Here is a 16,281-nt window from a genome sequence, read left to right as displayed (position 1 = left end):
GCTGATAATCAGTAAAATGTTGTCATTTTGACAGAAGTTGGAATTGCTGGAAATTTTGCTGGAAAGTTTGCTGATCATTCATCAAGTCTAAAATCAGCAAAATTCTGCTGGGTTTCAGCAATTTAAATTTGGTGTGTACACTTGTCACCGGGGAGCCATTGCAAACTGTCGAACGGAACCAAACATTCAGAAGCCACACATGTAATTACTATTCATTTCAATCGCGGATTATTGTTTGTAATTGAAATTTATTGAAATTTTGTAAATTTTCGGTTTTGGTTAGGTATACCTCTCTCTACTTCTTCGCATTTCAAGCTTATTGCTTATCGCATATTAGCTTACTTTCTATGCCTGTACCATTGTGTGGCAAGTACAATCATACTCTATGCTCAGGGAAGTCGCGAAATTTTCAAATACGAAAAATTCCAGCCTGAACTTGCTTTGTAGCTGCGCCTTTACCGATTTAATTCGTGACTTGTTCAGAGATGAGATTAGAATTCGTGAATTTTATCTAGTTATCGCTGAAAATGAAGGTTTTCGTTACTGATAATAATAGGGTAGCTGTACCAATTATGGCTATAGGGTCTAATATCCATCTGCCATAATTGGAACACACCATAATAGTAACGTGTAGTCATAATTGGTACACAGGACGTTCGCTAAGTGAAAGACATAAACGGAAATGACTTTCGACTAAAACCCCGCTAGCAGAAACAAATTCCCAGTCAAAAGACATTTCGTCATCAACTTTTCAAAATGGCGAAACTGATTTTGCAAGCAATGGCTTTGGTCGTCTATTTCTCGCGATTTAAAGCCCACGTACGCAAACTAACAGCACCATCAAATAGGAAAATGTTTGCTCTCTCAGTTGGTATGTTTAGTTTACTGGATTGTGCTTTTTTTGAGAGAAATCTGCGATTGCAGTCATTGTTTACAAACACAGATTAACCCAAATGAAATATTGGCATCGATTTGTCTGTCAAAATAATGCATTTCAAAATGTCAAGATGAACCGGAAGAACATTGATGAATTTTAAATGTATTTGACAACTGGTTTGACATCATGAAATGCATTTCGGTCAGCGAATGTCGTTCAGTAGGTGAAAGGTTGACATCTACCCTATGCCATCCTTGATTTAAAAAAAAAATGTCCTGAACAGTGCTGGTATCAGCAGTGGCGTTTCCTTAACCTCAATCTACCTGTGCACCAACTCTCAAAACATAAACAATTATCAAAATATTGCTTGCAATGGATAGATATCGAGTAAACTAGAAGATTAAGTATATTTTTCAACCGATTCGGCATTAAATCTGGGTTTGAAAGTGAGGTTATGGGACACCACTGGGTATCAGTACTGGTTTACTAAAGAACATTAAAAAAATTAAAAATTTTATTCGGCTCCGACTTTTAATCAAAACAAACTAAACTGTAGTGGGGAAGAAATGTCGTGACATTTCTTAACTGATTTTTGTCGGCTACGCTACATTTTCGCACACAACAGAAGACTAGACCTAGTGTGATGACACAGTGTTGTATTATTTGGAATTTACGGTTTTCTGACTGATTAGCAAGATTTTTAGAATCCAATGTATAGATATTAAAATTGGGCAAAAATCCAGTAGCATTTTTCCGTCATACACAAGCTTGCAGCAGTTCTGCGACTGTCGGAAAATGCAAACAAGAACGTTTCTTCCAGAGTTGATAATAGAAGAGTTACGCAAACTGAAACCAAAAGCTACCTATCGAACTGTCAAACCGTCTACCTATCGAGCATAGTACCCTAATAGAAATAACCATAAAAGAGTGCTTAACGACGTGTTCGGGGTATCATCCAAACCATTTGTGGGATAGTTTACCCATCCGGGATACAGTTCGTTTATAGTTTTTGTTTATTAGGGTAGACAAACTGACTCTGTTGCATGGGAAGTATTGTTATCGAACCTAGAGGAAACTTTCACACCCCAGGTGAAGTCATCCGAGGTGTAAACAAAAACAAAGGTTGCCAAAATAATAAAAAAGCCTATTGATCGGACATCAGTGTTACAAGCTTCACTCTGCGTAACTCTTCTATTATCAACTCTGGTTTCTTCCTCTGTCTTTTACAAGCGTCCGTTAAAAAGTGTACATGTACACTTGCAGCCGTGCGTACGCTAAAAAATTTCACATAGGATGACACCTACGAAAAAATGTCAACATTTACCAGCATCTGAATTACCATAGGTGAAAACCAATATAAAATTTGATTTATCACACCATGAGATTTATCTCAAACTAGATATTGGTTACTTGCCCGGCGGGGGCATCCTGATCAGAGAGTAGGCTGTGTGTGTGTTCGAACCTGACGTTTGTTTTTTTCCGTGGAGTTTTTTTTTATCTATAATCGATTGCTGATCTGGCCATAACTAGGCCCAGGAGACATTTTCTAGTTCCTCATTCTAGGTCTCTATTATTTGCCTCTGAGAACCTGTTCCGTAGCCAAGTAGAACCTCCATGAGGCGTCCCCTAATTTGGGCACCCTGTACTTGAATGACAACCTGAAAACTTTTGATCATGAAACCTTGAAACAATCATGAATTAGATTCAATAGAGCATTTCAATACAATTTCACAATCCGTTTGGATCCATCAGCTGACATCCGCACATATATTACATGAGTGTGTACAATGAAATCTCACTTGGAATGTTTTGATTGCCGGTCCTTTAAACACCGTTTAAATTTGAAACAATTAAATTTCCATCAAGATAAAAACCCCGTTATTTGAACGGTGGAACATAAATCAAATGTAGCTTCAGCATATCGCTTCTCTTTTTTCGAAAATGACTTGTTATTTGATGCGAAAAATATTTGTCCGTAACTCACCGTCAGCCATTTTGCCCTACCTAATCTCGGCGGGCAGCTAAGCGATTGTCAAAACAGTCAGTTTTCCGCCGCCGCCGCCACCACCACCACCAATATCGGGCCCCAATCTTGGCGTTTTTATCAAAACGCTAGTTAAAAGCTCAATTACCCACTACTCTTCGCCGTTTCCGCCGGACAAAACCGTAAAAAGTATAATCTGCCGAGCAATTATCAAGCATCACTTGTCCGGCACTCCCTCGCACTCGTTCTGGCTCTCTCCACCCGCAGCTTTGTGGCCGACTACGATTATGATGGGCGCAACGGCAAGAAGAAGAAGAAACTGGAGTACCAAAGAGAAGTAGCTGCCCCCGACTACAGCGACCATTAACGCCTAGATTTTAGAAGATTAGCGACACCTTTCCTTTGTTTTGGGGTCTAATGTGAGAACCCCCTCCCGTTTCCAAGCAAGAGCTCTTTCGAATTGGAATCCCTTTAGTCCCAGGAGTCGGAGGTACCGGTGCTCGCCCAAACCCGATCCAAGCCAAGCGCGCCTAACGACCTACTAGGGTAGTATAATTAGTCAATTTTCTTTTAACACATTTCCGCACCCAGCGTTAGTCGCAGTCAAACGCTTTTACACTTTTTATTTGTAATTAAACTTTTAATGCGTTTTTAGTAACCGCCCGTAGCAGCAGCAGCAGCAGAAGCTCTCCCCCATTCGGTCGAACTAATAATAATGATAATAGTGGTAGAAAAAATATGAAACAAAGTTAAAGATAACTAATTCTGATTTTCCTTCGCCGCCGCTGCAGCGGACCCCTCGGTAGCGAACGGGGGTGGGGGGGTTTCTATTTATACAATATTTATGTGTTTCCGCACGCATCGAAGTGAGCACTGCGCGCGGGGACCGAAAAGTCATAAACCAGATAGCTCTAAATCGCTAAATTTTGAACCGTTCCGTTCGTTCGCCCTCTACCGGCACCTTGCCTTGGTTGGTCCAATTAATTTCATCAAGACAATGTTATCTTGGCCAGAAAAGTCTGGCTTTTAATTAATTTTTCAACAGCAGCGATTTTTTTCTTTCTTCTGTCGATGGTGGAGGTAACTATCCGACCGGCCAACTGCTTTATTTCAGTGAATTTTAAACGTTTTATAGGTTATTTATGAGATTTTAACGCGCTCGAGAGGTGAAAATTGACCGGCACAGCAAGCTGCGCCGATGGACTACGAAGAAGCGTGGAAAGGGGAAGCAGAGCAGCAGCACCCCAAAATTGACAGTTACTCGATCAGGTTGGATGGATGGATGACTGGATGGAGAGAGAAAAAAAAACCTAGTTGAGAAAAATGTGTGTGAAGAGAAGGGTGCGCTGTGGATTAAAGTGTCAACGAGCGATCGAGCGAGCGGTGAGATACAAATTTAAAGAAAAGTCATTCGTTTTATTTTTAAGCTGATTAGAGAACGAAAGCCATTAACCTCGGGCCGTGTAAGATTAAAACCGGAATCGAATGTGACGTCTTGATCGGACGCGCGCTAATTGCTTTCTCACGCCCCTCGGCGTGTCAACAGTACGAAAGCCTTCATCGACTGACTTTTGTCGTTTGTCAATCGATTGACGGGCGGCAGTTGCAAGCGAAGTGGCCTACTGTTTTCGGGAATCGAAAGGCAGGGGTTTTGAGGTTGGCAAAGTTGTTCGAATTCTGCAAGCAGTTGGAATATTTCACCGACATCGTTAATATTTTATCGAACAGTTGAAATGATCGGTAAAATTCAGACATATCGATTTGAAACCATCAAAGCAATAAAGACTCCTTTACAATCAACAGAAATGCATCATTCTATAAGCTTAGTTCTTATCGCAGAAAATAGCTGTCAGAATGAAGGTCAAAGCTTTACCGAATGTTCAGCTTTTGAAAGTTCTATGGAGTTTAACCGAAGTCGGTGATTTGATTTGAGTGTGCATCAAAATGATAAATTCACTATCATTTTGATTGAAAACAGGTAGGGGTGCCCGAGATGCAGAAGATTAATTTTTCAAATTCTAAATTCAGATTCGAATATCTACACTTGACGTTCGGCAGCTGAATAATGCTTGATTTTGACAGATAAGCGTAAAATAATTGAAACCTTTTTTCAGATTGTGGACATCCAATTTACAGTTTTTCCAATGGACCACATCATTCGAGCAGTTTAAAATTACGTTTCCAACCACTCGAGCTTTACCAGGAAGCAATATTATGCGATTCTTTCTTCTACTAGAAACTGGATAAAATAAGGTCCCAACTAATCTTAAATTTACTGCCTCCTTTTCTTTAAATCTCTGGTAGAAGCTCGTCCCAAAATTGTTCGATTATATGATTAACGTTCCCCACGTTCAGTGTAATAAAATAAAAGAATTAAACTCAATTTTAACTTATCAAAATAACACATTTAAAACACACAATAGAACCGCTCCGAACTTGACTATTACTATCAAAATTTGCCAGCCATAACCGTAGGGATGCTTCAAATATGACAACCACAGATTAATCGATATTTTACCCACCTCCCTTGCCCTCTGTGACACGCTTTTCCCATACCTATTACACGTATTGTCACAAATTCTAAAACCCCCCTCTCAGCCCCTCACGATTTGACTAATCTTTTCGTAAAAGTTTGTCGGAAAATTAAAAAAAAAAATCATGAAGAGGAATTTATCAAGACTTGCCCACCTGGACACGTTTGTCATTGGCAGCAGCAACTAAAAGTGACAAATGGCACATTAGCGCCACATGGTGAAGGAATTCGGAATTAATTACATCATTCGAGCAGTTTAAAATGACGTTTTCAACCACTCGAACTTTGCTGTGGATCAATATTTGGAGAATTGGGTTCTTTTAGGGTATTGAGGTGAATGCATATTCGTAAACTGCAGTAAACAATAAACCGAAATCCAACATTTCATCAATGGGGTTGTTGATTTTCGAAAAACGTACCGGTTTATCCGTATCATCTGATCGAGCTTCGTTTTCTGAGCACAGAGATATTTTGATCGATCCCATTGACATTCAACTCGAATTTTAAATCATGATTTAAATAATTAATTTTTAACACTCAATCTATTAGTTGACAGCTCGCTCCCATACAAAATACTACCAAGGGGCGCTAAGAAGGTGATCTTTCCTAATGTAATCGCAAAAATAGTTCCTGTGCACCGAAATTGATAAAATTTTGGATTTCGGTTCCGTTTTTCCCACCTCAATACCCATAAACAAACCAATTGACCACTTTGTCAAGCAGTTTTGGCGTGACTTTCTTCCAGCGATTTCACAAAACTGGACCAACTAATTTCTATTTTTTAATGAAACGCACAAATGTTGGCTACTATTCTCGAGGTTCTAGAAGAAAAAATCTCAAAAATAGGTTTTACTTCAAAGTTCGAGTGGTATTAAACGTCATTTTAACTGCTCGAATGAAGTGGTTAATTGTGGTACACTGAAACTATTTTAAATAAGTGCAATAACATTAGCAAAAATCACCATCTGAGCACCCCCCAGTGTTAAACAGTGAATTTATTATTTTACTTTAAATCTTGAATTAAAACTCGTGATGAAAGTCTATGGGTTCAAAAAAATCGTTGTGCTCGAAAACGAAGCTCTTTCAGATGATATATCCGGAGTGATTTGAGATTTGAGCGTAATTGCATTTGTAAACAAACACGCTTATCACCGATTTATCGCGAGTAAAATTTTCAATCTCGAAAACTAAAAACACTATCAGAAGAATGATTTGTCTTTCGTTTGGAATAGTTCTGTTTTACGAGATTGAACTTTTGTTTACGAGAAATCGGTGATTTACGTGTTTGTTTACAAAAACAATTACGCCCAAATCTCAAATAACCCCGGATTTAAAAACCGATAAATTTTCCAAATTAAAGAACCCGATTTTTGCATCTAGATCTTCGAAAAATTAGGATCTTATTTATACGAGGCTTGAAAAATCAGGAATTTACAGCCTCATTTTCTTTAAGTCTCTGGTAGAAGGTCCTAAAACTGCTCGACAATATGATTAATCGTCAAGCAGTTTGAGAGTGACTTTCTACTAGCGAATTCCAAAAACTGGACAAGCAAATTACTATTTCATGATGAAACGCACCACTATTGGCAACTTTTCTCGTGGTTCTAGAAGAAAAATCTAAAAATATTATTGCGAAGTGGTAGGTAGTAAACGTCATATTCAACTGCTCGAATGAAATGGTTAATTGATCGACTCTCCGACCGCAGGAATGAACTCAGTGAGTCAGTCACTTTTACTCAGATGTATGGGATTTTCTTTACATTGGGTTACTCAGTCTCTGATAACTCTTCATCACTGCTTTTGTGAACAATGACTTTATCCGTCGAATTCTCACGAATAAAAGCTCGCTCATGCAAATTTACTATAACCAGTTGGTATGGCTAGTAATAAAGCAAGCAATTGAATGTCAAACGGTACACTAGCGCCAAGACTGTTTACCATCGAATAGGTCTAGTCCTTGTTCTAGCGAAGACAAATCGTAGTCACCTTAAGACTGCTGCGATTGATTTCAAATTGATAAACATACCAAATCAATGCGTTACTCTCTCGTAGTCAATATGCAACAAAATTCGTTCGATTTTGACAGTTAAAAAAATGTCGATCTTGTTGATGCAGTAATTCTCATTGCCGAGCTCAAAGACCCAAGCACAATGAGGGCGAAAGCAAAGCGGCAAGAAGTTTAACAGTTATGTGACAAATCTCAACATAGGGGTCTTACTGACGTCGATTTTATTCAAATAAATTTCCCATCTGTCAGGTAGACTTTTCCGATGCCTCAACCGTTTCGTTTCCACTGTCGCAATGCGTTCCAGCAGCTCACTAATTACTCACGGTCCCGCTTCTAGTACACTCCCAATCCAACGTAAACAAAACGGCGCCACTTACCGTTGCTGCACACACTGGAGCTGTCCAGGGGACCGCTGTCGTCGCTGTCACTTTCACTCTTGACATCGTCGTCCACCCCGTGATGGTGATGATGGTGATGGTGGTGATGCAGGCCTAGGTGATGTTGCGCTCCCGGCGTCAAGCCACCGGCTCCCGGATGATGCAGATGATGTCCCCCCGGTACTATGCTCAGATCCCGCGGACCAGGGCTCGGCGTTCGACCTTCGCTACTGCTACCGTTGATGCTGTCCGCTCCGCCACCTCCACCTCCTCCTCCTCCTCCACCGCTACCGCCGTTGCCCTGATGACCCTGGTGGTGGTGATGATGGCTTTGGCTTCCGGCCAGGATATCGTTGATCATGAACCGTGACCGTGGAGGCTGCAATACGGCCATCGAGTTTCGCTGTACCGGTACCGTCATGCCGCCGCCTCCGCCGGTGATATCCGATAGGCTATTAATCTTGGTTAGCTCGAATGGGCTTTCGCCCGGAATATGCCACTGGAGCACGATTTTGACTGCTTTTCACGGACGCGGTCTCGAAAACAAAAGGTCACACCCGCACCGTACCTTCGGGTTCCTGCCACCAAATCCCACACGAACGCACTCTCACTCAAACCCTTCCGAGTTGCTTTCTTTCTGTCAGATTTTCGCTCTTGGATCGTTTTGCACCAATGTTTTCACTCACTTGTGCTCAGTAATTCATTGATTATCAATTTTCACTTTTGTCACTGCACTTTTTCAATCACTCAAGAATGTGATTCTTCACCTTAATCCATCAAACGTCACTGCCACCGCCGCATTGCATCGGTTCCGACGTGATCTTCAATCTGCCCTTTCAAAAAACAAAACCTCAACTTAACGTTTGATGTTTTCACGGATCACGGATCACTATGCTTCATTCATCGGGGTGCAATTTTTCCCAAAGCACTCACTCAGTAAGCGACGGTGATTTTCCACTTGACGAGGGCAGATCGATCTTCTCGCAAAGTAGGCGACGACGACGACGACGACGATGCATCAATAACAACAAACACTACGACGCGAGACTCTAACAACAACAACGGCACCGAAGAAAACGACGACGATCAGCGCTACGGCGACGCACTGTACGCATCCAGAATCTGTTCCACGGGTCGGTCGGTCGGTCGTCCGTCGAGGGGAGAGACAGCAAGAGCGAGCAAGCGAAACCGAGATAGAGGGCGCACAGATAAAAGCATTTATCAGATTAGAGCTCTCAAAACCTGCCGCCGCCGACGACGTTCAGGACAAAAACGCACATGTTCTATCGATCAACGTTAAACGTACACTAAAAAGCGAACATTTTCCAAGCGTCAACACAACCAGACCCCGACCGGAGAAACCGGATCCGGCACGGCACACAACGAACCGCAGGGAGGGACGCAATGAACGCACACACATGCGCCACCACTTGGGAGAGGGAGAGACTCTCTTCCGTCGACGTCGCCACCATGCCTCAAAAAATGGAGCTAGAAGCCTTCGTACCAAAGCGGAATCCCCGATACATAAGCTTGACATCGCACGCACACTACCAACGATTTCACGTAAGTATCCGTGCCTTCGCCAGTTGCCGTTCATTGTACTCCGAGAGAGCGAACCCGTCCGGGTAGGCCACGCCTATCCACCCGAATCCAAGCCAACCACCGATCGCAGCAAAGCGAACAGCACAAAAGCTGTGATTAGAAAAATGCTCACCGCGAAACAGAGAGAGCGCCACGCAAAGGGGCGGAGCCCCAACTGTACCCTCACCAATACACTCGCACCCTCGCTGCTCTAATCACCAAATATGCAATGCAACTTGATGCTCATAGCCACTTAACGTGTTTTACTCGCTTGTTTCGAGCGACGTGCAGATTCCTTCATCCCCCTAGGAAAAAAGAAAAACAGCTCGCTTCAACAGGACCGGAAGAGTGTGAGTGAGATATCTGCTCCTGCTCCTCCTCCTCCACCTTCTCTGCCCCCTCCCCCAGCCCTACGCAACAAAAACTGGAAATTTTGGAATGGGAGAGTGAACGAGACCACGAAGCTCTTTGCACACGCTTAAACATCCTTATTCTTTTTCCTAAGCCATCGAGTTTTCCCTCAATTTGCGCTATTAACTCCCTCCCGTTTCCCTCATCCCATCCTCGGAAATTTCCTCTTCATGTTCCGCGTGTGGTGGTGATTCAACGAGTTTGCTTAAGGGGAATGCGAGAGCTTAGAAGTTGTTTTTTTTTCGTCGTCCCCAAAATTGACAGGGGGAAAAAGGGAAACTTGAACCCGGGATACTGCTGCGCTAGACTTGATGCTTTTAAACTGGTGTGTCGTACCCCGGAACATAAAACGACTCATAAGAGGTGTAATTTAAAATTTAAATTGTGAAAAACAGCAGAATTAATGGACGCATCGCACCTCTCGCTTCCTCGCCGTCGTGTCGGAGTCGGTGTCGGAGTTTCGTTGAAGGGGGATGCTTAATGACACTTTTTCCCGAGCTGACACTTTCGTCTTTACCCGTTGCTAGGCTGTTGTTGTTGTTGGGCTGCAGTTTTGAGGAATTGAACCGAACTAGGATGCTCAAGGAGGAGAAGTTAATTAGTCGTTGATATTTTTAGCACATGGTTTAATTTGACCGTCCGATGGTATGGTAATGGTTGATTTCTGATGTTTTACCCGTACGCCCCCTAGGGGGCGAACGTACTTGAGTGTCCGGCAGAGCAAATTGCCCTCTAATGTGATACGTCTGTTTTGTTCAATTAATGGAGGCAGGTGCGAGTGATTCCATTATGATACGGTGATGTAAAAGCGGCAGCATTTCAGAAAGGTTCCGAATGAGGATCAATCTAATGATCAAATTCGAAGCAGTCATTGTCCGGCTGGTAAAACTGTTAGCGCAGTTGGATTTTTTTTCCATAGCCCTTGAGAACGAGCTTGAGAAGGATAGTGTGTTTTCTTATATTCTGACTTGAGGATCACGTCGCAGCAACCTTTAGGTGACGATAAATCGCAGTCAACTGCATATTGCTGTGACTTATGTCAAATTGATAAATGACATTGACAAAAATCAATGCGGGATTCTTTTTTAACGAATGTATTTCCAATTCAGAGAAAAATTAGCATTTGGTGTCAGATTATCAGCGTTGCTGTGGCTGTCAGTTTCGTCGAATTATTTTCCCTGAAGCAGCAATGTTGTGAATGATTTTTTTTTTTTCGTTTAACCGAAAGCAAAATCATCGATTTAAGTCATTGTTTACAAAAGCTGTTAGGCCCTAATTCAAGCTCTATCTAGAATTGCGGTATTACGCGAAGTTTTACAGCTACACTGCTATTAGTATCATAATGATGGGCTTATATCCTTCAGTTCAATTGCAGTTCCACCCTTTTTCTTCAGTATGTGCTTGACAATGGACCAATATTCCTCAATTGGCCTTAGTTCCGGAGTATTGACCGGATGCCTCTCATTGGGAACCACTGAGACACAATTTTCACTGCACCACTGTTTGGTGGAATTTGAGTAGTAGCACCTTGCCAAGTCCAGCCAGAATAGGCAATCCACCTCATGCTTCTCCAGAAAAGGTTAGACTCTTCCGTAGGCACTTCACCTGGTAAATTTGCTGGTTCATGGTCCCAGAAGTAACGAAAGTTTCGCTTTTCAGTCTACAACTACAGATTGATTGCCTGACAAGGAACTTTTTAGAAATTTTGACTTCTTTTAAATTTTACATTCTTCCGGAGTACTCTTCCGGTCAACCGAGGTATAAAATTCCTGCCCAGGAATTAGATCGAAAGCTGCTCAGCAAACCACAAATCGTATAAGGATCAGAGCTTAAAATTATTGACTGCCTAGGCTGTAATTGAGTCATTTTTCCATAGAAAATGTACGCTCAGTCATTCAAAACAAATATTGGGTACCATCACGGCAGAATAAACGTGTTGACTGAGCTCCTGACTGAGTGCTCGGCTGTCAGTGACTCGTTCACCTCTGAATCATTCAGACTCTCACGAGGCAGTGAATGATGAGGCAGATGGCAGTTCATATTCATATCAAAATGAACCTGACTGTTTTGCGCACTGATAAGGATGTTCGTTTAAAATCGTATAAATATCCAAATCAATTTGAAGTTACATAAGATGCAATTCCAAATTGGTTGAAATTGTTTAAGATGAAAAATTATGATTCAATTATAATCCTCTTTGCAAGATTATATATGAGTTCGTTTGATGTCAATAAGGAATTATTTACGGCGTTCTATTTTAAAAAAGTTTGTGATCTTATATATGTGTGCAGAAGATCAGTTTCAGTCATATTGTCAAAACCAAAGATTGGACCATAACAAACAAAAAGTAACAGCCAATTGTTGCCAATATTCATGAGCTTCCTCACATTCAGCCAATGACTATCGGAATTTACTATGAAGCAAGTAAACCCGTGGATGCTGATGAATGTTGGTACCGATGATACAAGAGCTACTGCTACTTTTGGATTCTGGAGTACTCATAAATAACCACCGGATTTCATTGAAAATTCGAGCATTTATAAAAAGCGAAAACTTAAACGGGAAACATGGATTAAATGCACTACCAAGGGGCAATATTCTCCAGATACGAGAGCCATGGTGTTTCCAAAAGTAGATGCGGAGCTGAGAACCTGAGGATAGAGCTATTCCGTGACGGTAAATATCCAAATCATTGCCGATACATTACATTTACTGGAACTAGGAGTAATGCGGCAATTACTCAATGCATGGCGAACCGGATCGATGGCTAAAAAAGTTAAATGGAGTGTCAAAGAAAAGCAAGAAATTTCAGCAAAGCTCATTGTAAATATTGAGGTTCCCAAGTGAAGTTCATCGTCGTATGTGCTCATTGGACCACATTTCTCTTCGGATGGGTTTCTCACAACTATGTAGGTGTAGTTCTGCTCAAATATCACCTACCTTCCAGATATTACAAGCACTTCACATCAATAAACCAAACCCAAATCTGAACTCATTGCTGTTTCTCTGGGAACCATGTGTACAGTTGAAATTATATAAGATAAGTCATATATCATGCAGAACAAGATTGTATAATGCAACCTGCACTGCTCTAAGCAGTTTCAGCTAGAGGAGGAATGATATCATATAATACACCAGATCGAATTAGATTTAATCACGTATACAAACGAGGCATCATAATTTGAAATTTATTGCTCCGAATATACGTGCTCATATGCCAGCAAGGATCGCAGAAGAACTAAGGAGCTAAAGATCTTTGGTTCGAAACTAGGTATTGCAGGTAATATTGACTTTAAGCTTTAAATATGTTCATGATTTCAAAAGATAACTATTTATATTTCAATTTCCAACTTATATTCAAATCAATATCACCAGGTACCACTAACTATAGAAAATTGAAGGTTCATTTAAAAGGTATTTTTTTTCATGCTCTTTGCTTTTTGGTCTGCCATAATTTTAAAGATGTAATTTGAAAGTCGTACAAATAATATTTTAAATAAGATATTGGCATGTTTCATATTCATAAATAATATCATAATCATATTAGATGCAAGATTAAGTTATACATGGAGTTGTATAAAGTACCCTATTGAATCATCTACAATGTAGAAGTCTTTTTCCACATGCACGTATATGGCCTCCAGATTTGTACGTATAATTGAATTCTATGCACTTTATACGATTTATTTTTACCGAATAAAGATTCACATGGCAGAGTAACAATTCAGTAATGTAAACCAAATTGTTGACTGGGTGTAGAATTGAATCGCGACGTGCTTGCTCCGGTGAAGCCATGATGTAAACGGATGAACTTATCCTGACAACAAATGCCTACTGTGATTATTTAAACTCTTAAATTAAAAAAAAAATATTTGAAAAATGCCTTAACGGCAGTGTGTGTCCGTATTTTGTCGTGTTCAACCTTTAATAAGAATATTTACATCCATTCTTCTTAAAAATAAAAGAAGTGCTCCTAGTGAATCAATTTTTTTCTGAAGACGGGGTAAAACAATAATTTAGTAGCACAAAATGAGCAAGACATTTCACAGTTTGCTATGAAAAAACACATAAACGAACGAGGGCGACCCCCGTGTAGTCGTTAGGATCCATACCTCTCACGCCAAAGTCACGAGTTCAAATCTCACTCCCGGATAAGTCACGAATAACCCAAGAGCATTAAAGTGACTAGTATAATTAAAAAAAAAAACATGAACGAACGATAACCCAAATTATTGAACTATTCCAAAAATGGTTTGGATGATACCCCGAACAGGTTATTAAGCTAATTTTCTGATTTATATAATTTTTATCTTTTAAATTTGTCGAACCTCTTAACGGAATCTCTTTATGAAGAGCTTAAGCAACACACTCATAGCTCTTCATAATTTTTTAATGTTTTTCATCAATTCTTTGACCTATTAAAAATACTATTTTGTTTACAGGCGAGGTACGAAGTGCCACCAACGAGTTAAGGCGGACCATGACCAATGACATTTATATAAGGTCTGGGCCAACAGGCAGCTTGCTGGTGTTAGAAGCAAAAATGTTGTAAACATTGCTGAACGTCTCCGAACAGATAGAAATACGTCACTGCCAACATACTGAGAACCAGTGCTGTACAATTTCGACAAAACACGGTGATACTCAGAATTCTGCTTTGGTCACTCGTTTGAGCTAACAGCATCGTCAAGGCAAACCATGTCAATTGTCAGTGGCATTTTTGTCAGTGACGAACATGTGCTGATTTGTTTATTAGCTAAATTTAAAATGAAATTAAATGGCTTGAGGAAAACAATTACATGGAGCCATTAAAGTGAACAAGCATCTACGGCCTGAACAGCTTGGATAACAATAATGTGTCTCAGAATGCAAGAAATTACCCTTTCTGTTACCAGGTGAATCTTTGTCATTGACGAAAAAATGAATGAGATTTTGACAAAGATTTTTTTGAGGATCAAGTCTATCATTGACTAGGGGAATTTACGTATTCTCGGCAACCTAAGCAGCGACCTTCTTTCTATAGCCTTTTTCTCTAAGGAACGCACACATATGCAGTATTGGTTTGTTTACAATCTTTTGCTGCCAGCTGCTCTAACAATTTCAGTCGAAATAATTGTCAAAAACTGTTTTGAAACACTTTTACAAAGCTCCAATCTTCTCTAGTGGGGGCGACCCCGGCGTAGTGGTTAACATCCATACCTCTCACGCCAAAGTCACGAGTTCAAATCTCATCCCCGGACAAGTCACGAATGACCCAAGAGTGTTAAAGTGACTACAATAAAAAAAAAAAAAAAAAAAAAAAAAAAAAAAAAAAAAAAAAAATCTTCTCTAGTGAGAGCGAGTATTGTCGGCAACCAGTTTTTCTTCGGCAACCGTTCCATTTGAACTGCATGTAAATCTGCTGTTCTATTATCGGCAACTCGAAATCAGCTACAATTTGTAGTGCGTGTGTTGCATTTCAAGAAAACCTTGCTAGATTGCTTTTTCTCAGTGGTAAAAATATAGTCAAATTGAAGCTGAAAGCATAAAGAATCGTTTGCATGCATTCAGCGAAGTGTTTTCGTAAGAAAATCCAGTCAAAATAGTGTTTCAATTTGTGTTGCCGAAAATAGTCTGTCATGCCGAAGCCGTCATTTCCCCTATGTGAAAAACAATTTTGTCAATATCGCGCAAAAGTCTGTCAATGACAATGACAAATCTCAGCACTGCTGAGAACAGATAGAAATACGTCACTGCCAACAGCTGTTTCGTGTAAAAAGATAAACATTGCAATAAAATACGAACACCACTAACATTTGCACATTTTTACTAACACCAATTAGCCCTTTGGCCCAGACCTTATATAAACGTCATTGGACCATGACAGGTTTTTCGGCAACCACTGCATACAATTGGGCGCAAAAAGCCGGTAATACCGGCCAATTTGGAATACCGAAATATGGGAAATGTTAGCTTCGGCAATACCTTAACCTATTATCGTCAGGGGGGGTAAACAAAGTCCTAGATCACTCAAAATTCGTGAAAAGTTGCTCTGAAACACAATGTATCCACATGCCAAAATTGAGCTCTCAAGGACGTTGTTTACCCCCCTGACGATAATAGGTTAAGGTATTGCCGAAGCCAACTTTTCCCCTACCGGTTTTGAGAAGGCAAAAAACCGGTATTTTTGGTATTTTCCCTTTTACCCTAATTTCCAAAAATAAAAACCGCATTTTTGACACAAAGCTCACCGTGACGCTAATGCACGCTGCCTACTCAACGATGCACGCTTTATTTGCTTCACTTTACGCTTGGTCAACCCATTCAAAACAACAGCAACAGCAAGTGAAATACAAAAATGACAAACCTAGAATTAATTGTATTGGTATCGCTAGTAAACCAGCTATACCCATAAGCATACACACAATAGAGAGCTGCACCGTCGGTTTAACTTAGAAAAAATTTAGAAATTTATTAAATGTTTTTTTTTTTTTTTTTAGATTTTTTGGAGTGGAATATTTTTCAAAGGAA

General features: G+C 40.4%; 1 protein-coding gene across 1 annotated transcript in view; it reads right to left on the bottom strand.

Annotated features, from left to right (window-relative positions):
- LOC135706238 (homeobox protein B-H1-like) overlaps positions 1-8,351 on the bottom strand; it is a 140,787-nt gene extending 132,436 nt beyond the window's left edge. The window contains exon 1 of the mRNA XM_065227804.1: positions 7,780-8,351. Coding sequence (XP_065083876.1) covers positions 7,780-8,200 — 421 coding nt within the window. The 5' untranslated portion in view covers positions 8,201-8,351. The remainder of the gene's footprint in view (positions 1-7,779) is intronic.
- Between the last annotated feature and the right edge of the window lie 7,930 nt (positions 8,352-16,281).

The sequence above is a fragment of the Ochlerotatus camptorhynchus genome, unplaced genomic scaffold (assembly GCF_037179485.1).
Source record: "Ochlerotatus camptorhynchus isolate MF236.1 unplaced genomic scaffold, CSIRO-AGI_Acam_v1.1 ptg000276l, whole genome shotgun sequence".
Lineage (NCBI taxonomy): Eukaryota > Metazoa > Arthropoda > Insecta > Diptera > Culicidae > Ochlerotatus > Ochlerotatus camptorhynchus.
Note: the sequence above shows the minus strand (reverse complement) of the source record. Positions and strands in the feature narration are given on the sequence as shown.